Source organism: Pleuronectes platessa, chromosome 14, assembly GCF_947347685.1.
Source record: "Pleuronectes platessa chromosome 14, fPlePla1.1, whole genome shotgun sequence".
Taxonomy (NCBI): domain Eukaryota; kingdom Metazoa; phylum Chordata; class Actinopteri; order Pleuronectiformes; family Pleuronectidae; genus Pleuronectes; species Pleuronectes platessa.
This window is the reverse complement of record NC_070639.1, coordinates 3,225,001-3,249,156: the sequence shown is the minus strand read 5'-3', so window position 1 is coordinate 3,249,156 and position 24,156 is coordinate 3,225,001. Positions and strand designations below refer to the sequence as shown.

At 41.5% G+C, this 24,156-nt stretch overlaps 1 protein-coding gene across 1 annotated transcript in view; it reads left to right on the top strand.

Moving 5' to 3' along the window:
- The first annotated feature begins 5,704 nt into the window (after positions 1-5,704).
- Positions 5,705-24,156, top strand: part of kalrna (kalirin RhoGEF kinase a) — a 125,553-nt gene continuing 107,101 nt past the window's right edge. Inside the window, exon 1 of the mRNA XM_053439649.1 lies at positions 5,705-5,991. Coding sequence (XP_053295624.1) covers positions 5,925-5,991 — 67 coding nt within the window. The 5' untranslated portion in view covers positions 5,705-5,924. The remainder of the gene's footprint in view (positions 5,992-24,156) is intronic.

Below are 24,156 nucleotides of genomic sequence, written 5' to 3'. Positions count from 1 at the left end.
AAGGTGTAGATGTTGTAGATTTTACCCGTGTCCTTTGACTGCTTGTTTCAAATGTATAATTTTCTTCCTTTTAAATAAAGGATTTCTTCAATCACAGTGAAAAAACACAAACATCGTTTGAGTATATGTAACTGATATGTCTCCGCCCTCTGAGGCCTCCAATTGTATCTGAACTGATAAAACACTTTCTCACAAATATTGAGCTAAAATATCCGCGATACGAGAACCAGCACTTTCCACTTCTAACGTCATTTGGAGACTGCGGTGATAGTGGTCGTGGTGTGGAAGTGCGAATGGGCCTCACCTGTCAATAAAGACAATATCAGAAACGTGAACACTCGGACATACATCAGTGATAGGAAATACCTAGAATTATCCAAAAATGTTATTTAACATGTAATTTGATTCTGTAGTTTGGTCCATGTCCCAACTGCAAACATTTAGATTACAATAAAGACACCCTGCCTTCACTTCTTGGGATTGTTCACATCATCCATCTTTATGTTCTTTGGTCCAGGTTAGGGAACAGCCCGAAATGGCAGGTAAAATATTTCGGCTAACAGTTGGGTTGAGACCTCGAAGGCCAAATTTAAATCATACATTCTGGTCTACGGAGGATTTCCTGGATTTGCGTCACCAGCTTGTCCTAGCAACAGAGCTACTGTTGGGTATCTTGATAAAGTCTTATTGCCCCTTGGTTTTCTAACATGTTTGCGGGTAGGCAGCTGACATTTTTGTCTCAAGGCTTACCACCGCCATGATCTTTTTGAAACACAGTTCACCACCCAAGCGCAATGAATCCTGGGATCAGTTGGCTGGAGAAGATTCCACCCGTTGGATCCTTCTTTTCTCGGGATGGAAGGACGCGTTGTTGGACATTTTAAAAAAGAGCCTTCAAAATGGGCTAGGGTTAGGGTTAGTGGTGCGGTCTCGCACTGCTGGGATGAAATCGTTCCTCTAATTCAGCCTCTGGAGGGTGCGGCTTCTGATTCACATGGGTCTAACCTTTGTAGTTGCTCCTGGCTGTGGACCCCTGTCGTGTAAAGGTGCTTCACATCCATAAATCCTTGCTGTAATTACTGTGAACAAATCCCCTGTCATGGCTGCCAGTGCACAAAGACGCGTGCCTGTTATAGAAGTTTAATAGAGAAAACGCCCAAGTCCATTGTCTGGCAGAGATCCCACTACATCAATGTGAGGTTGAACACACTGAGGAAGTATTGGATGGATAAGTGGATGTGATAAAGGAGGGATGAAAGTTATATTGAAGGCCAGAGGACTTGTTGGTGCTTTAATAAGCTCCCCCACTGTTAAATGCACCCCCATGTTCATTTGCTACTGCCTTTAAAACCTGCTTGTCACAGCAGGGGAGCTTATTAGAGCTTTTGATTGGTTTATTGTAAACAAGCGAAGACAGCATAAAAGGGTCGAGATGGGTGAGGTGCATGCATCGTTTTTAAAGGATGGAGGGAAGGAGCATGGATGGATGTGAATTTGGAGGCACAAAGGGAGGCATCTTTCCCATAGTTCTGAATCCAATACCCATCGACTGCAGACGTTTTCAGACATGAACTCTAGAAAAGAGTGGGTTTGGGAGAATTAATGGAGTTTAACTTTCACATCTGAAGAAGCAGCATGAGAGTGTTCAGGTCAGACTGGATCAAAGCAGGAACATGTAAAGGTGAGGGGTGGAGCCTGGGTAAAGCTTTATTTACGTCAGATCTTTTTTGCCAAAAGCTCCTGAATCCCGTTGTTGTCTCGTTGTTTCTAAGTTGACATCTTCGTGCCTGAGTTATCAAATGTTGGAAACGCCATCAACACACCTACTTGCAAGCTTGCAATTTTACCAACATTTCCCCACTGTATTCTCACATGGGCTCACTCTGATATTTTATTCAGGGGGCTTGGCAGGAAATGTTCTGTAAAAGTGCATGTGACTGAAATTGAAGCACAAGAAATAGCTGATGGAGGTTTGACAAGAACCCAAGGCACAAAGCGTTCTTCATGAAGTTACTCAAAAATTTCCATAATTTACCAGATTTTGCTCCAACCCCTCGGTGAGGTAAAACCTCACAGGGCAGCAGAGAAACTGGAGGGGGCATTTAATCAATGATGTTAAATGTTTGTGTTTGTTATTTCCTTGGCCACAGAGGAAGTAGACTTGATTAACTGTAAATCCCACTTAGGATGACGTGCATAACAGCAGCTGCAAAATTGAAAATGAGGCCTCAAAATGAAATCATTCATTGTTTATGACAGGAAACAAGAGCAGGGGGATCCAGATGAAGAGAAAATCTATATGCAAACACAGTCTGATCCAATTATTCACTGACGTTCTCTTGTTGTCTCAAGTTGAAGCCAAGAAGCAGAGATGAATACGAAGAACGTCAATCAGATACTGAGGAGAATTCAGTCTGAGTCCTCTGAGGGGGCATCAGGAGCGGATTTCCAGGGTGAGTGGTGGTTGGAGGCGAGGGCGTAGGTTTGGAGGCACAGAAGCTGTCCTCATTTACACAGAGACACATCTTGAGTCATTTTGATCGAACCAGGCGAAAGACGGAACAACAGGACAAAGTGTGCCTGAGGGATGCTGTCACAGAGACAGTGCAGAGGTTTGAGGCGGCTCCACCGACCTCAGACATATTTAGATGATAAGCAGAAGTCTCTCTGTGACTGTAGAGGCAGAGACGTGAATCATCACCCGAGAACATCGAGTTCCATCGTCTGTCACAGCCACACTGTGGTTTTCATGTGACGTGAAGGCGAGCAGAGAAAATGAGCTCGGGAAGAGAAAAACATCAAGAATGGCTCGATTAAAAAAGATGTCTTCTACACAGCAGACACTTTGAAAAACTCAGACATCAGACTAATCATACTCTACGATGAGTGATATAGTTTCTGTTTATTAAAGCAACAATAAGCTTCTGTTGTATTACTGTCAATCAGCAGCTTCAAAATGAGTTTGATGGTTGGTACCACATTTGTTTTTAAAGTTTTTTTTTTCTGGGATACACTGCGAGACATAGAGGTTTTGTTTTTAGGAGAGACACCAGATTCACCAACTTATCAATCCTGAAAAACTGCAAGGTTTAAATGATGAAAACGTAAAATACTGAAATCACTGGTAGGGAAACTGTTTCTCATTGTAGAGGTACAGCACATTTTCTACTTCAGCATCTACCACTTAAAGTTTCTAGAGATAGTTATCTGCTATAATATACAAAGGTTGGACCAATTAAGGCCAAGGAGGAATTTCACATTACGTATTAACCACGAGTTTGTATGTGTGTATGTGTGTGTGTGTGTGTGTGTGCGTGTGTGTGTGTGTGTGTGTGTGTGTGTATGTGTGTGTTTGTGTGTGTTTGTCCAAAGAGAGAGGATTCAGTCAAACTAAAATCTACAATACAGTCAATTGCATGAGCTCAATTATTCAGGACAGTAAAGGAAGAAAATGCAGAGCTACTTGTTTTGTTACTGTGATCATCTGTCTAGAGTGACTGTAACTGTCCCCAGTGAACGAGTCAGCAAACAGTTTATAATTTGAAAATCATCAATTTAAACTGACCTGAACGAGGCTTTGACGAGTCCCTGTGGGATGGTAACAAACAAATCATACGTCAAAACCATTACACAATGACAGAGCTGTCAGGTGCAGTGTTTGACACTAGGTGGCAGTACCATACAGTGGGAGGTTTGCATTATAGCCTCTTGTACATGACCTCTATGCTGATGAGATGAGGTGCTGAGAGAGACGAGAGCCTCAGAACGACAGGAAAGATGGAGGACGTGGTTTCCTCTGGACGAAGAGAACGATGGTATGTGTCAAAAATGTCACTTACCGTCTATATTTAATGCAAGGAGGTTAAGAAAAACAGTATAGCTGTGATTATAAACCCCTGAATCAACTTAATGCAGAGGGAAATATGTCTGTTTCCACCAAAGCATCACACGTTGCAGTGAAAATGATCAGCACATGCAACATTTGTGGATATTCGTTCTTTTTGGAAGAAAAAAACTTTCGCAAAACTCTGCCTGTATCTTAAAAAGAAAGAAGTATGACTCTAAGTCAAGCACATTTTATACCAAGGTCAAACAATCCCACACGTGATCATCTAGTTTGAATTTTTATTATGTATGAAAAAAAGGAAAAGTCTGAACCTAAAATACATATTTGTCATACTATATAGTTTAATTTGCTTGAGCTAAGTTAAGTTTCCTTTAATTGTAGTGTAATGCAAAAACAATAAAAACAAAAAACCCTGGTACCTCCATGGATGATAAAGGAGCAGGAAGTAGAAAATCATACATATAAATAACATAATATAAATACAGATGGCCATCATTGTAGGTGATGAAAGTGATTGGAGTCCAGCTACAATTTCCTGTTCGAACCTGATCAAGGGCTATTTAGCCGAGCCCACCCTACAAAAAGTGCATAGCTCAGCCAACGAACCCGACCCAAACTTGAATATTATTCAAAATTATGGTTTTGTTTTTATCCCAGACTGCATCCCTCGGTTAAATTTAGTGGAAATGGTTTTGGAGTAATCTTGCTAGCAAATCAACCAGCAAACAATGTTCACATACTGTTCCTTCTGGTTCATTCTTAATTACTGTAGTAATTTAAAAACACTACAGTGTAGTGTTTTTAAAAATAGTGCATTAAAATATTCTATTTTATGGAGCACATGTGTGTTGTAGCCGCAGACAACACAATACCCAAGTGAATCTCTCCTGAATTACCTTTGGAGCCTCTTCTTCGTTGGGATGAAGAAACAGATATTTACACAAATGCAGTTTGAATCTGAAAAAGTGACGTGAATACAAGAATCAGGTGTTTGTTTCACATCCAAGACACTGGGTCAACGTTCTAGATCCACCTAAACTGGCAAATCCAACCCATCGTACCTGGACATCATTTATTTATTTGTGATGTTGTTAGAACAACTACAGACTCCTACAACCTTTAGCATCATAAGCAAAAGAGACTGGTGGTTGGTTTTCATGATGAGAAAAAGTATTTCAAACAGCGTCTTTAATGTGTTACTGTCAAATAATGTTTTTGATTCATGTTGAATCAAAAACAACAAGTTACATCCAATGGGGAACAACAAAGTAGGCAAAGCCTGTAAATAGAGATATGGACCAAATCTAAGGAAGGAAGGAGCAGCAATAATCATTGGTATGGTTATGTCCCGACCTTAATTCAACCCCCTTCAGGACGACATGAAAAACCATGACCCATCAGTTTTAAACCTTCAAATTGTTTTTGCTGTAGCGCCACCATGAGGACAAAGCTACTACGACTACTACCACTAATAATGCTAATAATAATAATAATAACAACAATAATAATGACAAACCTATAACTACCACTACTACTAATAATAAGTAATAATAACAACAACAATCATAACAGCAACGATCATAATAATAATGATTTAGAAAACGAAAAAGAAGAAGGAGAAAAAGAAGAAATAGAATTTGACAGTCATTTATAGATATTAAAGGACACACAATTTCGAGCGACATAAACAGACAGAGAGAGCGAGAGATAGAGAGAGAGTGTGTGAGAGAGAGAGAGAGAGAGCGAGAGAGGGGAGGGAGGGGAGGTACGGTGGGAGCACAGGGAGGGAGAGACTCGGAGAGAGAGAGGGAGAGAGAGCGAGAGAGAGAGAGAGAGAGAGAGAGGAGGTACGGGGAGAGGGAGGCAGAGAGGCTGGACCGGGAACAATAGAGGGAGACGAAGCCAGCAGTGAACCAGCAAACAACCGAGAGAGAAAGAGAGAAAGAAAGAGGGGATGGATGGAGGGAGAGAGAGGGAGGTGAAGTGAGAACATGTGAGCACTCAGAGACGACAGGGATTCTTCTCCTCCTTTTATTTTCTGTCCGCTCCTTTGTCGCTGGATTGTATTGATTCCGGTATGAACCCGGCAGAGGCGGCCGAGGAGGCGCCCAGCGACCCCGACACTGATGCCTTCTACAAACCAGGTAGAACCAGGAGCTGCTGCACAGACACACACAGACGCCCACAGCCACACACAGACACAGAAACACAACAACAGCATCACAACAAGTCAGCTGAATGTCACCGGCAGCACATGAGAGCCGCTGCAGAGGAGCCAGCACAAGATGAGCGTCAAAATCCAACGGAAAATGACGTGAAATCCTGCTGTGTGTGCTGCTGCAGGAAGGTTCTACGTGTGTGTGTGTGTGTGTGTGTGTGTGTGTGTGCGTGTGTGTGTTGCACTGACGGTCTCCACAAAGGAAAGATAAGGAATTAAAGAGGAATCACAGAAGATCAGCTGTAGAAAAGCTTAAGATGTCTGTTCAATATGCTGCTAAAGGACGTCCAGGCATGAATCAGAGGTTTGATAACCATGGTGTTTGTCAGTGTGTGTTTGTCAGTGTGTGTCTGTGTCTTCTACTGATGCATTTAGAATAAAAAGGAGAGATGGTTGTGACTAAACTGATCTAAATGGTCCTGAGGTGAGACAAAGTGTCTGTGCAGTTGTGTGCAGGGTGTGATAATGGATATAGTGTGTGTGTGTTTGTGTGTGTGTGTTTTGGTAACAAGAGTGTGTCTGACACTTCTACCAGAGCATAATGGCTCATTCTCAGAGCCTATTGGCTACTGCCTGATGGCGAATTAGTCTCTGGGGCCAATATTCCGGAGCTCTCAGTGTAGACAGCTGATATCCGGGCCAAGACTCTTCTTGTCTTCACTGTTCTTACACTGTTCCCCGCCCGGATAACGACATGAGATGCGAGAAGGGTGGTGGAGTTGGGGGAAGACATCTACGACCAGATCTTTTAAGCAAGTTATCAGGTGTCCTTTAGGTACGGACGTCATTTCGGCTTAAAAGGCCGTTAGTTTCAATGTGTTTCGCCTCTTTTGCTGTCCACATGCACTGTTAACCTGCGGACAACCAAAACCTGCTTAAACGTGATTGGTCAATCTAGAAACGTGGGATGCCAGAACGATGTGGGGATGAGAAACAACATTTATGAGCAGATGTTTTCATAACTAGCGAAACCACAAGGCTCTGGTAATGGAGATTAAACTGGGGTTTGCAACTAGCATATTGTCTTCATCATTGATTCATTGATTTTGTCCATCTAATCCAAACTGACGTTTTCAAACAGTTTGGTCTGAAAATCAATCACATGATAGGGAACAGAAAAGCATCATCTGTCTGGAACTTCTACTAGAGCATAATGGCTCAATCTCTGAGCCCATTAGCTATTGTCTGACGCCGAATTCGTATCTCGGGTTGGTGGCCAATATTTTGGATCTTCCGGTATAGACAGCAGATATCTGGGGCCCAGATATCAGGGGCCAAGAGTCTGTCTTCCATTTGCCGTACACTGTTTGGAGTCCAATTAGCAACGTGAGATGTGAGAATGGAGTTGGAGTTGAGGGACAACCTCAACGAACAGATTTTTTACTAGCAAGTTTACAATCCATTAACGTGATGTTCTCGGCATTTTGGCTGGAAATACGAGAGCTAATGCATTTCGGTAAACCTTCACCAACAGATTCTGCCCATTCACATACAGAATCTGTTCGTAGTAATTCTTGGCTCGAAAGCAATACTTGGCTTTGCAACTGGCAAATTCTCGTCATCACTGATTCATTGATTTAAATCGATAAATATTTGACTTCTCGTTTCCCGAGTGACTGCAGTTTGGTCTGAAATCAGTGACATGATGGGAAAACCAAACAGCAGCAGCTCGTCCCTTTAGTAGAAGCTTAAATCAGACAATGTTTGGTCTTTTTACACCTGCTGATATGAGTCACCTGCCTATTCATGTATCCATTAGTCGAATGGCTAAACATTTACTGGCTGATTCTTTGAGAAATACAAAAGGATCAATACTTATCTGGCTCCAGCTGCTTTAATGTGTGGACTTGCCATTTGTCTTTGTCATGTATCTTTGTAAATTGATTCTCTTGACCATTTTGGACCATTGGGTGGACAAAATAAGGAATTGCACTTTCCCCCCATAATGTTCTCCTAACCTTAACCCTAATCCTGATTAGGAAAGGTGCCTTGGATCAACGCCAAAAAATCTGCCCAGCTGACGACATGGTACTGGACACACGCGGTCTATTCACCGATCTTTAGGTTGCTTCATTAATTATAATGTGAAACCAAAACTAACCAGATCAAATGGGAACAATGGAACAATCACACAAGGCCCGGTTCAGACTTTCATTCGTGAAAACGACTTTAGTGTCTCATCATATTTAACGGTAATAATGCAGTAAAAAAACGTTTGTAATGAAGATTTCATGTGTTTGCTGTATTGTGTATATGTATGTGTTGATACTTGTGGCTAATTGGGTTCAGTAATAGAAATAAGTCAAAAACTGGGATTTAGTGTCTTTGTGTGAAAGAGAGAGAGATAGAGTGTGTGAAAATGATAACAGTACATGTTTTTTTATCAGTTTAGAAAAGGGATTACATATGTACACATGTTAAATAGACTTGCTGGAGGGGGACACACCCTGAAATCTGCCTTGCCCCCCCCCCCTCATTGTAATTCAGTCCCATAACGTTATTATGAACAATCCAAGCCAAGGCAGTTTATTAAATCAAACACACACTTAACACTCTCTCTGTGAGACGCTGTGTGTGTTGTCTACAGTAACACACAGCTCCATGTGTGATCGTCTCCTCTGCCTCTCTTCCATGATATTGCATGACTGTCAGCTGGAACATTTCCAGCAGGTGGACGTGGAAATCCTCAGTTTGACTCAACATGAGTCACAGGGCTGAAAAATACAATCTGATTCATAGAAATCTGGTCAGAGGTTAAACAAATGTACGAGTGAAGTGGAGACGCAGAGAGAATTGAAGTTAGAGGTTATCAAGCTAGACTCACATTAAACACTATGTTTTCATGTACGTGTTTAGTACTTAAATGCATCGTTGTAAGTCCAACAGGCTCAGATCTTGTTAGAGTTGTTCAGATTAATGGTTGAATGTTTACACCGGCGAAGGAGGCTATGTTTTCGTCTGCGTTTGTTTGTCTGATAGCAGGATTACGCAAAAACTACTAAGCTAAGATAACTATGAAATTTGGTGGAAATAATACAGATATCAAGTTCAAAAAAATATTAAGAGAGCTGATCTATGAGACTGTGCAGCTTTTTTTGGATTTAAGAGACTGTTGGGCCATGGTGGAGGTATATGTATGTTCTTTTTCACAAAGTGTGTTTTCTTGTTGGCTGCAGTGCGGAAAATTAACTGGAGGGTTTATTATTGCGTTTTATGTCATATCTAAGGTAAAACCAGATGTCCAACAGTTTATTCTCCTTTGCAAATTGGAAAAACTACAGCTGCGTGTTTGATTCTGTATGGAGATGATTAGGCCTCGCAGCATGGACTGCAGCACACAGTGTGATGCTTTGAATAAAATTTTCGTGTTAGTTTTGTTTGCTTCATATTTTTCTGTGAGTAGGAGGAGGAATGAGCCACACACAAGTGAAATTTAATTATTTTTGTCGACATGAAAAACAAACTTAGAGCCTGTGAACACATTTAAATGCATGAGTGTGTGTGAACAGCTGAGCGACTGTCTGACTTGACTACAGGGGAAATTGGAGCCGACTCGGTCCCACCTCCTCATTTCATTTTCAGTCGTGAGCCGATCTGTTAATTAGCAAATCATAAATCAAGTTGCATGTTTCTGACATTGTCTCATAAAATGAAGTCGACCTTACTCTGCTTCTCTTACTGACCATGTGTAACATCTCCTCCGTATTCAGTCTGTCCAGGAAGCTGTCAGGCTGTGGAGTGAGATAAGAAACACATGCTTTTATCATCTGGCATCATTTCATTTTCCTTGTAAACTTTATCATCCATGTTGCTTCTGCAAGCGTTTCATCCAATTTGTGGTAGATCCAGTCCCATCACAGATTCAGCTTATTTGCACTTTACTTCCTTTGTGACTAAATTGACTTAATGTTGATACAATAACAAAACAACAGATGCAAGACTTTCATTGAATTTGTGGAGACGTCCAACTGCTTGTAGAAATCCCCCCTTACCTGAATGTTCCGGACACTTTCATTGTTGTGAACGAGTCGGACCCCGATAATCTCATACATACATAATTACACAGATTTTTTTTTTGTCAGAAAAGCACAGTGGATGATTGTTAGCTGTGGTAAGTACCTGAATGCATTACAACAACACTTGACCGGCTAGTTTAAGCTGCATTTTCTACAGAAAAGACAAATGAATAGAGCTCAATCTGGATGAAATGCTGAATGGGTAGTGAGGACTGTAAACTCTGCAGAGAGAACAGGAGGAAACAGGGCATCAGTTTCTGAGCTGAGCTCTGTTTCTGCACCACAAACTTCACTTAATTAGACATTATACCCAAATAAGAACTACAGTATCGTCAGCTCATCATTCAAAATGTTTGCCCCAGCTTTAACAGAAGAATGGCTGATTTTAAAACTGTTCTGTCCTTGTAGACATTTCTACATAAAAGCTCCACTCAAATTTATTCTACTTCTCTTTCTTCTATTTATTTAGTCAGTTATTTGTGTTTCCTTTCAATGCATACGGCTGAGGCACTTTAAAATAAGTTGATCTATTTAAATGTTGCATCTATAGGAATTGATTGGAAATAAAATATTAAATGGAAAGTATGCAGCAAGAATCCTTGGATTAAAAAAGAGCAACAGAAGAGTGATTGACAACGAGCAGATTGATGAATAAATGAATAAATGTTCAACAGTTCAAGTGCTCATCATGTGCCGGGCTTGAGTCTGAAAGCACACACTCAAACGCATAACCTCGCAGGAAAGTGCAAGCGGCACAGCAGCTCAATGTTATGCTAATCATCCCGCTTATAAATAGGATCCCAAATGATCAGAGGGGAAACAGGAAGTGACACGCAGGCATTCATACCTACATACATGCAATCAGGGGTCTGAGAGTTTACCAGGCGACTGACGCCAGCTTATAACAGAGGAGGCTTCATTCTGGTCTGAGATGTGTTGGAAACAGGTGAAGCACAGCAGCTCCTCACCCAGAGCATGCTGGGAGATTAAGGCTACCCTCACACTAAGCGGCCTCATGAACGTGCTAAAAGCAGAATCTTTCTAAACGCTGGTTCACTTAAATCCTCTAGATAAAAAACAATTACAAAGACCCAACTTCTCCGGTGAAACACAAGGTTAATACATCGTTTTATCTTGTTGGCTTGTTTGACATTAAAAGCTGCCTGTTCTCGTGGGATTGAATCCCAGCGTGTGCCCTTCATATTCCAGCAATGAGGACTGAGGTGGCCTCCCGCTGTCTGCAGGAACAGGTAATTAGATTTTATATCCTCATCTGATGTAAGCCACAAACAACGTCTGTAGCTATGGTGATATGGTTTCCAGCTGATTCGTTAAACAATGACCTTTATAATGATAAAGAAGCTGTGTTTAATGAGCATCGGTTATGTCTGGTTTTGCCTAATCAGGCCGGTATCAATGCACATAACAAGCTGCAGGACCAGACTGGAGCATCTGTAGTCGACCCCACGTTACAGTGTGGGGTTTTGTGCTGTCTGACACATGAGTTGACTGGTTTGCACTGTCGTCAAAAAGCAAGAAGGTTTGAGGTTTCAACCATGAACTGTTTATAAATTAACACAGACTCTGGAAAGTGAAGTGCCTGAAACCTCTATTTTCTTCATTGACCAGTAGAGGCTCCACTGGATTTGTGATAATCTCAGTTTACTATCGAAGTCTATGAAATAATTACTCTTCTTCTCTCTTGTATTTATAATGTCAGTAAACATTTTCCTAAGGAGTTTATGTCTCATTCTCTAGTTTCAAGTCTTCTTTAATACAGCTGGTGCATAAAACCGAGACTTCATAAGGGGGAATGTGAGCGTTGCTAGAATTGGATTCATTGCCCCAACAACCATCAAATGATAACTGTTCTCGAAGCCCATCGGCTAATGTCTGACAACGAACTAGCCTTTGCGGGAAATGGCCAATAATTTGGGGGCTTCTGACGAAGACAGTATATATCTGGGTCAGTTTCTTTTATCACATCAGTAAAATGTTTCTCCACACAGACTGGCATATTTTTTAGTTTTTTTGGTCAAGGATGAATAAATGCAGAAAAATCGATAAAGCTAATAGCAATGAAAACCTGCTCAAACCTGATGGATCTAACTAGAAACTGGATGGCTTCCAGCCCTAAAACCGTGTCCCTCCACCACAGATTCCTCATATTCACACAATAGAATCTGTTTATAGAGATTAGAGACAATGGATGGATTAGACAAGTCAATCCTATACAGTCGTCCTGCATCGCATCGTAAGAGAAAAGCTCACAAAGGCTGACCACCAAACAGGAAATGGGCCATTGGTGGACGAGTGTGATTGAGTTGCATTGTATACGTGACGCATGTTAATGCATCTGGTTGTAATGGTTATAAAAGTGCTATATAAACACAGTACATTAAAGTGCAACCAGGATTTTAGTCGAAACATCCCGCATACTGTGACACACAATAAACTTGCACAATCATTGTTGTCCTGCTGCCTGAAGGCACCTTAAGACCGGTTTCATTTGAAGCATACCAAGTCAGATTTTATTTCACCTTAAGAGGAGATCTTGTTTCTCTTTGACAAGACCTCATTTCACCCTGAAAACAACCATCATCGGACCCTGAGGATAAAAGTCTGAGAGGGAGACCTCATCTCACCCCGAGGAGAAACTTCCAGTCTGCACCTCATGTCTGCTGGCACCAGTTTCTTTCAATATAGGAAATAATTACAAGACTTAATTCCTCTGGTTGACATGGCAGATATTGTGTATGTGTGTGTGTGTGGGTGCATGCATGTGTGTGCGAGAATTAGACAGACTCTGCTGGTCTTGGGATAAAAATGGAAAGTGTACAGTATGTGTGTGTCTGTGTGTTTGAATGGTTTGTGAGCAGAGATATAACATGGATGAATGACCAGTAATCCATTCACACACACACACATACACACACCACATACACACTCACACACACACACACACACACACACACACACACACACACACACACACTGCTTCCTCCCGTTTTAGAGCCAGATTAACCTGCAACGTAGGCGCTCAAACTCAGACAGAGAGGGAGAGAGGGACAGGCAGAGAATTTGGATGAATAATATTCATAATGTTTGTTGTTTTCTTTAATGTTTCTCATCAGCTTCTCAAGCTGCAGTTTGTCTGAGCTGAGATGTCATTACAATCAATTATCCAGTTTATGTAGAGGGATTAAGGCTAATGATAAAGGCTGTTGTTTAAGTGAAGCTTAATGAGATCACACTGTCACTAACTCTGCCTGGTCTCATGCTAATCCACCAGTATTACTAGCACTTACACTGAAACCTATGATCATAAGCTGCCATGAATTCACATTAACATATTATTAGACTTATTTTCAGGAGGCGACTGATTTTGCATGTAGGAGCTTAAATTATGTTTTTTTCAGGGTTTCTTTCAAATAAAGTGCTTTATAAATGAATGTAAAAGTTGTGGAATTAAAAGCCCAAAGTTTGTGTTAAAGGGAAAAGTGAAAACATTTAAGCCCCTGAAACACATTTACTGGAAGTCAGGATGTTGCATAAGGTGCCGATGCAGTTGACATAACTTGAGTCAACTCGGAGCCACACAGATCTTTATGCAAGATCTTCATCTAAACAGTAGGATTCTCCAAAGCCTGTGAATGTACTCTGGTAAATAATCTGGATAATTACTTTTAACAGTTCAACACTCTTTAACATCTCTTTTTGTCTTAATATTTTCTATACTGTTAATTTGCCATGGAGTCAACATTATACCGTCGTGTTATGCATGCAATGCACAGCAGGGGCGTCCCGGCGCCATGTTGGAATATCATGTTATTAAAATGTAATTTCCCAAAGCAGCTTTGGTGCAGAGCTAATCCTCCGATTTGTATGATCTGTCAGTTAACTGTTAATGCAGCTGGTGCAACACAGGCTACATCCAATGTAGTCGCTCTGAGCTGGAATTCAATATTATTTATCGTCGCATTAGTGTAGTTTTAAAGCTATGACGACTCTGCTACGCTTTAAAACAGAAATTAATGTTTTAGCCCTGTATCAGAATTTATATTCGTTCATACTAACACACCTGAAAATGTGTATTATATGACCGTTCACATACGAGAGTGTGGCTACCTTATGGGTTCCTGCAAAATGTTTTGAATGATATTCAAGTTCAGTTTTCATATAACTTATTTTTTACTCTGCATGTGCATGTAAACAGGGAACATTTTAGGGTCACTGTGGGTTTGGAGGGTTTTCTGTCTGGCTCGTATTTGTTCGGACATAAATTAGCGTCCCAAGTCACATTGCATGTCACACACTGGATATACGAATACTTGTGACATATTGCCACCTGATTTCATGCTAAGTCCAATATTCCTTCTCATTTAGCTCTGTTTTTGGTCTCAACCAACTCCGTTTAAGCCTCCAAATCCACGTACCAGTGTGTACAGAGCCTCTTTAGAGCTATTACGATGAAAAACAACTGCCTGCTGGGTCCAGAATTATTCTTGCAGAGTGAATCAGAACAATGAAGTTGTGGGTCGTTCTGAAAAACAATGAGCTGAAACTCACTATGAAGTTTTTTAAAGCCGAGAGGAGCTGCAGATTCAGACGATAACTCTCTGTATGCTTATCACATCTTCATGTTGTCATTTGATCCACTGTAGATGATAATAATATTGATTTCATGTAGCAAATATTTACTTTATAACAAAAGTAAGTCATTTCCTGCAACATCTGCACACGGTGGGTTTTATCAAACAGAAGGAAATTGTGTTTTTGTTGTTATTCGGCCACATATTTGATGCGTATGGGTCTATTTATGGCAGTGGGATGGTTGTATGTGTGTCACCCATGTGAAGCTGTAGCTCATTTATGTGTTTGTCTTGTGGACCTTAATGGAAGTTTTTGTTCTGTAGTTTAGTTAAACTGAACAAAATAAAACCAATGCTCAACTTGTCTTAGTGTCAGGGCAGACTGGCGAGTATGACTTTCATCTTGTGATCGGCGTGCATGAAAAAATATGGTGCAGGAACTAGCACAGAGGTCATTTTGAATCTTTTTGCAGGTGTTTATTGTCCGTGTATTTGTCGGTGGACGGACTTTGTCGTGCAAGATGCAGTGACGGAGGTTTACAGGTGTGTTTCTTCAATGGAAATGGAGGCAGAGTTTGAAGATGACACACATTTGATCCTATGTCTACTGACCCGTGTGATCAAATCAGTTTGATTTACAATAAGAATTACATCCAGTGTCCTGTTCCTTTAAATGAGGCCTCAGTCCTTAGTCATGGTGAGGAAACTCAGAGGGAGGAGCAACACATTCATTATTTAAGAGGGTGTATGTGTGTGTGTGTGTGTGTGTGTGTGTGTGTGTGTGTGTGTGTGTGTGTGTGTGTGTGTGTGTGTGTGTTTGTGTTTGTGTTTGTGTGTGTGTGTGTGTGTGTGTGTGTGTGTGTGTATGTGTGTATGTGTGTACTGTCATCAGGAACAATAAGATGCGGCTGCTGAGGAGAGGCCGGGGATTCCCTCCTTCCTTTCATCCATCTCTGTCTTTGTCTTCAACTCACACACCCAGTGCCAAGAACAGTGGCAGATGGGTGTGAAGACTGATGTACGTGTGTGTGTGTGTGTGTGTGTGTGTGTGTGTGTGTGTGTGAGAGTGTGTGTGTGTGGGGGGATGTTGGGGGGAGAGACAGGAACAGAGAGAGAGAGAAAGAGGGAGAGAGAAAAAGCTTAAGTGGATTATCCCCTATTACCCACCAGGGGACAAGCGAGAGAGAGAGCTAGAGGACTGCGACAGACAGAGAGACAGAGAAAGATTGTTAAATAGATAAATACAAAGAAAGGATTTTCTCTCCTCCTCCTCCTCCTTTTGTCTATTCCCTCCTTAAAAGCTTTCTAGTCTTGGGACAGCGGCAGCCATATGGTGTGTGCGTGTGTGTGTGTGCGTGTGTGTGTGTGTGTGTGTATGTAATCAGCATCCGTTTTGACTATAATCGATCACAAAGACATTTTACAGACATGTTCGTGAGTGTGTGTGTTGCTGGCTGCTTAGTGCTGCTAGCTAATAGACCTTGATGTCATTAGCTGCTGTGGGCAGGTGTGTATGTGTGTGTGTGCGTGTGTGTGTTTGTGTGTGTGTGTGTGTAAGATAGACAGGAAGCTTTTATTCTGATTGACAGAGCAGCACCGAGCTGTTAAAAGCCACAGATATCCAGACTCTTAGGCAAAATGGGAATAGTTAAATATGAAAACCTATCTGTTAAAACCTGCCTTCAATTCTATAAATATATTTGTCGAATAAATTTAGTCTGTTTTATTTTTATAACAAAAAATGCCCTGTCTGCCTCATACCCTCAAATAACAGAAGAAAAACAACAACATTGACTGTATTAAGTACATAGCAAATAGAATAAGGTAAATAGTAAAACAATAGTAAATCTCCAGTAAAATTAACTGAAGTAGAATTAACCCTGAAAGAATGTTTGCCATGTATAAGTAGAAAATGTCATGAATTTTCAATCTCAAATCCATATTCCAATTTCCATGTTGAATGAAAAGTTTGCTTGAAATGGTGCAAGGTTCGGAAGAGGAGCCTTTTAACTTTGCAGAACTTATACATTCTCTAAAAAAACTTTATAACACACTGAAAGAAACACTTTAAATTACTTTTCCTGTTTGTCTCTTACTCTCCACCCCACTGCCTCCCCTGTTAAAGAGCTCTACAGGGGATGTTTGGCAGCTATTTATAGGCTTATACCCCAATGACAGAGTGGCTGCTGTAGAATTCTTGTGTTTCCTCATTTGACTGAACCCGGTGAGGATTCTGAGGTGTCCTTACTGCCCCAAGTTTGAATTTGAAATAACTCTCACAAATTATATAAATATATTAAATAAAGAAACTGCAGCTTTCTCCTGGATCCCTGGAGAGGCTTTATTTTAGCCGATGGTTCAGTCATCCAATCAGAATAGGTTTTTCTCTGCTGCTCCCTGCGGCCCAAGCTTGACCAATCGCAGCCTTAATGTCGACACACATATACACACACACACTTAGCTGGGTTTCCTTTGAGAGGAGCAGTATGTTTGACCGGGAGTAATTACTCACCATCCCTCGTTTAAGGGTGTGTGCGTGTGTGTGTGTGCCTGTGTGTGTGAGAGCTATGGCTCCCCGGGCTGAGCTGTCAGAGAGCAGATAAGCATCCTGAGGGCGACTCAGTCCGACCTGTGCTCTCTCTTCATCTGTTATTGATTCCTTTTGTCTTGCTCCTTTTAAAACAGAAACTCCTCTGATTTTACACTCTTTGTTTTTGTTTGGACTGCTGAAGCAATTTTCAGTTAATCGATGGGTAAATGTAGAGAAAATTGAAAGATCGGTGCATTGATTAACCATTTTAGTCATTCTAGTTTCCAGTTTCTCTTAGCTTTATTGCTTTTCTCTGGTTTTTATTGTAACCATCTGGATTCTAGTCGTACATCTGTCGGGCAATAAAAAGCTTCTGTTCAATTGTGATGCTCGTTGGAAGTGATTTACCAATTGCTTGTTGCAACCCTGCCCTACGTTTCTTTTGAGAAGAAAGAAGACATGGAGATAAGAGACTGTAAATAAAGATGAACGACACGTCTCCACCTCCTAAATATTATCCAGAAATTAAGCCTTAAAGGACTCATCATATGCCCATTTTACCACAAGTTGATATGGTTCCTTGGGGTCTTAATGAAATGTCTGTAACATACTTTTGTCAAAATACCACAAGGATCATTTAAAACAGCACCTTTTTACCCTGTCTAAAACAGCCCTACTCAGATTGACCTGTTTTGAGTGCCCCCCCCCCCCCCACCCCCCCACTCTCACCCTCTCCTCTACTCCCTCCTTCACAAGATACAAGCGCCCAGATTTGTTGCTATCCATTACCTCTGTAGAAATATGGCTACTGGAGACGAAGATACAATCTTGCAACCATATCATTTTGAACCAGAGTCAGGTGGGCCAGGGCCTGCCTGCGACAGCCCCAGCGCAGCCCCTCAGTGGGAGCAGTGGGAGCTGGAGCTGGCTACAATCTTTTCTCTGGTTTTTATTGTAAGCAGCAGGATCCTTCCACACTGTTGAGTCAACGTTTAGAGGTGTCCCGGGGTCCGCCTCGACGATCGGCATGTTTATGAGGCCACTTAGATGTCTGAGGGGTAGCAGCAGCGAGCTAACGCTAGCTGCTAGCTGCTGCTCACTGGGAGCATTGGAGACTTCCCTGCAGTGCAGCCGGCTCAAGGTAAGCAGCGAGTAAACACGCGGCAAAAGCAACGGGGAAACGGCGGTGACATGGTGCGATGCGGGGACGTCCGAAGCAGCGGCGGATCTGCTGATGCGATGACATAGCGGCTGGGATCAGCTAACGTTGCCGCCTCGGACAGCCCGGATCGCACCGTGTCACCGCTGCTCCCCCCGTCACTTTTGCCGTGTGTTAACTCGCTGCATACCCAAATTAACTTGTAGAAGCACTACAAAAGTGGAATTTTCATAATATGTCCCCTTTAACATTACAGATAAAAACTCTGACATCTTGAACTTTTGTTGACATTTGGAGCCAGATTCTTCGCAGTAGCAATCATGGTGTGGACTCGGGATATCAAGGTCCCACCAATAAAAAGGCTTGACCAATCACAAATCAGTTTCAACACTCACTCGTGACATTTAACTAAAACGACTTTAATGCCTATATTTTGCATTTTGGTGTGAATTGCTTTCATTGAAACTGAATTCCTGGATACGGCTCCTGTTGCTGTTTTACTTGTGTGACTTTCCAGTGAGAAAGCTGTGCCAGTTGTGACGTAAATCACCTCTTCTTTGCTGCTCTAAAAACAGCACTTGCTGGTGGCAGTACAGTGCAACTACTGTTTTGGAGCAGCAAAGAAGAAGTCATCTCTGGGGAAAGACATTTTCAGTTCGGTGCATAGATAGATTTTCTTACCTTCCGATGCCCACCTTGCACTATCAGCATCTTCAGAGCCTATACACAGTCCATGACGGGGAGGTACATCGTGCCATCTTGTCAAGAAAACAACGTGCACACAGAAACGCAGTTCGCCCTCCAGATGTTTAAAATCTGGTAAATGGTTTTGTATTTATAAAGCGCTTTTCTAGTCTTGATGACCACTCAAAGCGCTTTACTGTACAGTTTGCCATTCCTCCTTTCACACACAGATTCATTCAGTGCATCTATTAGCGACACTTTATTTTGTACACGCATGCATCTGGATGCGTCATGGTGCCATGTGACCAACATGTGAACCTCAGGCAGTTTGTCAGATTGGTTTGCTCTGATTTACTTCTCTCTCCTCATGTGCTTAACTCCGGTGCTGTTCATTAGTTCACTGCAGTCAGTAATTAGCCTCTATACTCACAGTACTGTACTACACAGCAGTAAAACACTTTATTGCCCGCCAATGGTAAACAAGGAAACTACTGTGTGTGTGTTTGTGTGTGTGTGTGTGTGTGTGTGTGTATGTGTGTGTGTGTGTGTGTGTGTTGGTGTGTGTCTGTGTGTGTGTGTGTGTGTGTGTGTGTGTGTGTGTGTGTGTTTGTGCGTGCGTGTGTTTGTGTGTGTGGTAAATGAGGTAAATGAGGTCTAGTGAAAGCATGTGTTCTTAGTAAAACGTGATCACTAAAAGTTTGAAGGGATTTCTTTTCTGGCTAGTTTGTAGGTTAATCAGTGCTAAACGTTGGCTCGAGAAAACTGACACTGATATATAAAGGTAGAAATGTCTTGCCTTTATAATTTAGATTAGTTACACCTATTTACCTATAAACTAAACATGTTGATCCCGACAAGAAATCACACTACAGCCATGTGTGGCACAGATGGACGAGTGGATGCAGAGTCTGGCTCTAAGCAATCTCTCTACATCCCATTTTCTAGGTGATATGAGCACAGTTATGATCAGGAAGCAGACTGTTGTTGTCTAACCTGGATATAGCTGTGAACTCACAGTGGTCAAGATGAAAACCAGACACTGTGACTGCAGTAACATCACCTCAGGAGCAGAGGTTTCCTTATCAAGAAGCTCAGTCAAACCAATGAGCTCATTTCTCTACATGTCAGCCTTCACTGTACGCTCAGTTAGAAACTCCCATGTCTCACTAATCCATTGGATTCAGGGGGAGTCTGAGTTGGTCTGTTTCCAGTTCATCATAATGCTGTTTTTATTAGGGAGGCCATCAATCTCTGACAGGTTCACAAAACTGAAGCTGTTCCTCTCAGATGAAGAGGAACATCAGAAATAGAATAAAATGTCACTCAAATGAGTTTACAACAGCCTTGATTACTTAAATAGGAAATCAGAAAGAAAATGATTCAGTATCAAAATTCAAAGTCATGGCACAGCTCTACATGGGTAAGAACATTCGTGAAATTACTTTGAAAGTCATAAACGTTCTGCACACAGTTTGAGAAAGGAACTGAAACGGTCGACCGCAACCCGCTCCTCAGGTTTGACACTAGAAGGTTAACGTCAGACTAGACCACTTCCAATCTCTGTTATAACTGGATATTGACCAAATTCCCAGATGAACATTAGAGCTAATACTTTTTAGTTCTTCCCTGACCCAGAACACATCCTTCCACCAAGTTTCATAGTAATCGTTTCAGTCGCTTTTGCGTAATCCTAGACAAACGAATGCAGATGGAAACATAGTCTCCCTGTCTCTGGTTCCAGGTTCAAGCTCGAACCATACATGCTATATGTGATTGTCCGTCACTAAACAGGTACAGACTATAATTTGAAAATGTTCTTTTTTTGCTTAAAGTTTATTTTAATATCAAAACGTGGCTCTGGTCCATAAACACAACAAAGAGTATAAATAATGACAGAACAGACCGATTTTGTGCTGTGGTGTTGAAGTTCATGCATTCGTCATGTCTGGTCACTGATCTCAGCACGACTCCCACAACTCTGAATCGTAGCTTTCAAATTAATAAGGAAGCGATCAATGACCTGACTGATTTACAGATCGATGTTGTTTATCCACCGGCTCAACCTGACTCTGTTCGCAAACGTGTCGACTGATTCGTCCGTGTCTTTTAGGGCCTCATGAACATTCCCTGTTTTTTCTTGTTGTCCTCAGTTTAACTTCACTACATCCTAAAGCTTCCAGCCTCTCGGGCATGTGAAGATTTAGTTTTCTGCGGTTTGGCCTGAGTCTCTGGGTTTGTGTGTGTGAGTGTGTGTGTCGGAAAACACTCCAGTGCAACCACAAGTAGCTCTTTGCAGGAGAGGCGCGCTGCAGTTGGTGCGTTGGTGTGTGCGTGTAAATCCCGAATTTCATTCATTTTCAAAGTTCTGTTCATAGTTTCCATGCACACAGAATGAATGAAGCAGCTGGGACTGATTGTAAACCCTCCTCCTCCTCTTACTCCCTCTTTCTTTGTCTTTCTTCCTCAGCTTCTTTGTGCAATCATGTATTTGATTCATCGCCTCCATTTTTTTATCCTCTTCTGTAAGAAAAGTGTTTCTCTCTGACTTCTCCTGGTCGTGTTTTTTAATCCGTTTTTCTTTGCGCTAATTAAAGTTCATTCTTAGAGGAGGCTACACACACAGACACACACAGGGACATTTGTGTCAGGCTGTAATTGAGCGAACAGAACCTGGCTTACTATGGAGTATTAATAGAACAAAGAGAACCAGAGTGGAAACATTAATCCTTAATATTCCTGAGTTCAGGCTGCAATTATCATCTGATCTTTGGGAGCTTTACATCCATGATCTGACAATTTAATCTCACTGTTCCTCTTCCAACGACGATGCTCATTATTCAGAGGGAACCGGAAAAAACAACCTGTTAATTACAGAAGAAAGGCACCATGTGTTTGTCCCTCCTGCTGACAGAGGTGTGTGAGCTTGTGCCATATTAGATCCATCACTGGTCCATTGTCTCTGGATCACAACCATGAACATCAGATATTCCACATTTTGCCTCCTGCTGTGGCATGTTGGCCTCCACCAAATCCCCTTCCCTTCCTTTGCTATGGATTAAAGAATCAACTTGTTTTTCTCTGACAGACATTATACATTTTTTCACTTTGCTGTCATGATTGCCAGCTCTCGGGCCAAGTGTAGTTTGGACCTAGATCACGCTGTGAAATCCAAGGCCTTCAAATATTTACGCTGCCACAAAGTCTCAGTAATATAACTGCACATCACAGACGCTGATTAAATGCAAAAGTGCACGAGTTTAAATCTTCCATTCACAGTGTTTCATGCTCTGCCATGAAGGATGTGTTGTTTTCACCCCCTGTCCATTTGTTTGTCTATGTGTTAGTGGGATGATGCACAAACCACAGAGCAGAATTCCACGAAACCGGGTGGAAAGATGGTGCATGAGTCCAGAAACAACTTGCGAAATTTTTCCATTTATCTGGACAAAGTGGCAGATCCAGGAATTTCGATATTTTTGCTTTGGTTTGGCTTGATTTAATTTAAGATTGTCGGTGAGTATGAGCTCGACTGAGTGATATTTTACTTAATTTGTTTGTTTGTCTATCTGGCAGTAGGATTAATCCAAAACTTCTCAACTGATTTCAATTAAATGTTGGGGATGGGTGGGGCATCACACAAGAAAGAACCCATTACATTTTAGAGTGGTTTCGGATAAAAGGGCAGATCCAGGAATCTTTTTTAACATTTTCATACATTTCAAAAACTATTTGTATACCTGAATTAATATGTAGGTCCAACATGTGAATATGCCAGATTTCGCAACACAGCATTGTTTTCATCGGCAGTCCCTGACAGGTTGATGGAACAACATTCAAATAACATATACAGACATGTATAAATAATACTGAACTACATACTCAGACAGTTAAATAAACCATAGATTCATTGAATAATAACATGAGAACACACACAATGGAAGGCACACAAATATGGTTTCATTTATGGTTTTGAGTCGGTTTCATCAAAGATTCTAATAAATCATTCCTGTGATATAGATCAGAAACATGATTATTGTTGCAGTGAATGCGGCGCCTGTGTATCTAACTGTCACCACCCTCTTCACACATCATACACACACATCCACATGCACACGCACACACACATTCCATGTCTGACCACTCCGTCTAAGTTTTTCCTCTGCACAGACAGCTGCTGTCTGGAGACTGAAAGCTGATCCAGAGAGAGGGAGAGAGGGCGAGAGTTTCATCTGATAGCTGAAACACGTGTTCCATGTTTTAACATTTGGTTCCCCTCCGTCTTTAGCGCATTGTTTCCTTCAAGAGGGCACCTCCAGCTTCCTCTTGACATCTGTCCACTTTGGTTAATCAGGGTCGTGTGTGTGTCTCCGCAGGATAAGCGAGTCTGTGTTCGTGTGTGGTTTGATACGTCTACATTTTTCTTACTTAATGTCGCAGGTGTTACGAATGGATGAGAATGTCAGCTAGAGAAGTTTCATGACCGTTTTACACTCGCAGCTTTATAACCTTGACCTCTTTTCCTCAAATCCTTCAAACGTCGGCTAAACTCATTGGAACCAGATGTGACTTCCATCAAATTAAATTTCGATAACCTAGAAAGAATGTAGGAAAGGTCCCTCACAGCCATAAGATAAACCTGTAACTGAAAAATCTGTTTTGTTAATAAACTCTAAATGAAGATGGATACAGCCTATCTCCTTTCCTCTACGATTTATGACGCTTAAATATCCCGCATACAAACGAGGCCATCTTGTGCCTAAAACCTTATTTGCAGCCAGAGTCTGTTTGGAAATGATCATGAGGTTGAGCCGCCCGGATATACATGCTCGCCCAATCATTATTCAGTCTAGGCTGTCAATCGTGACAATCAAACTTGTTTTTATTTAATCACATACCTAATTAAAACCAAACTTATCAGAAAACACTTGAAAAAACATCGGAGTGATAACAACTATTAAAATAACAGAAAACATTTTTAGAATAATATATTTAATGTTTACTTTGGCTTTTTGGTTTGGTCCAAGTCACTTCCGCTAACATGGAGGAGGCCTGGTTTATGACTCAACTGTAGCCAGCCAGTAGATGGTGATTGAGAGGCTTTGGCTTAATT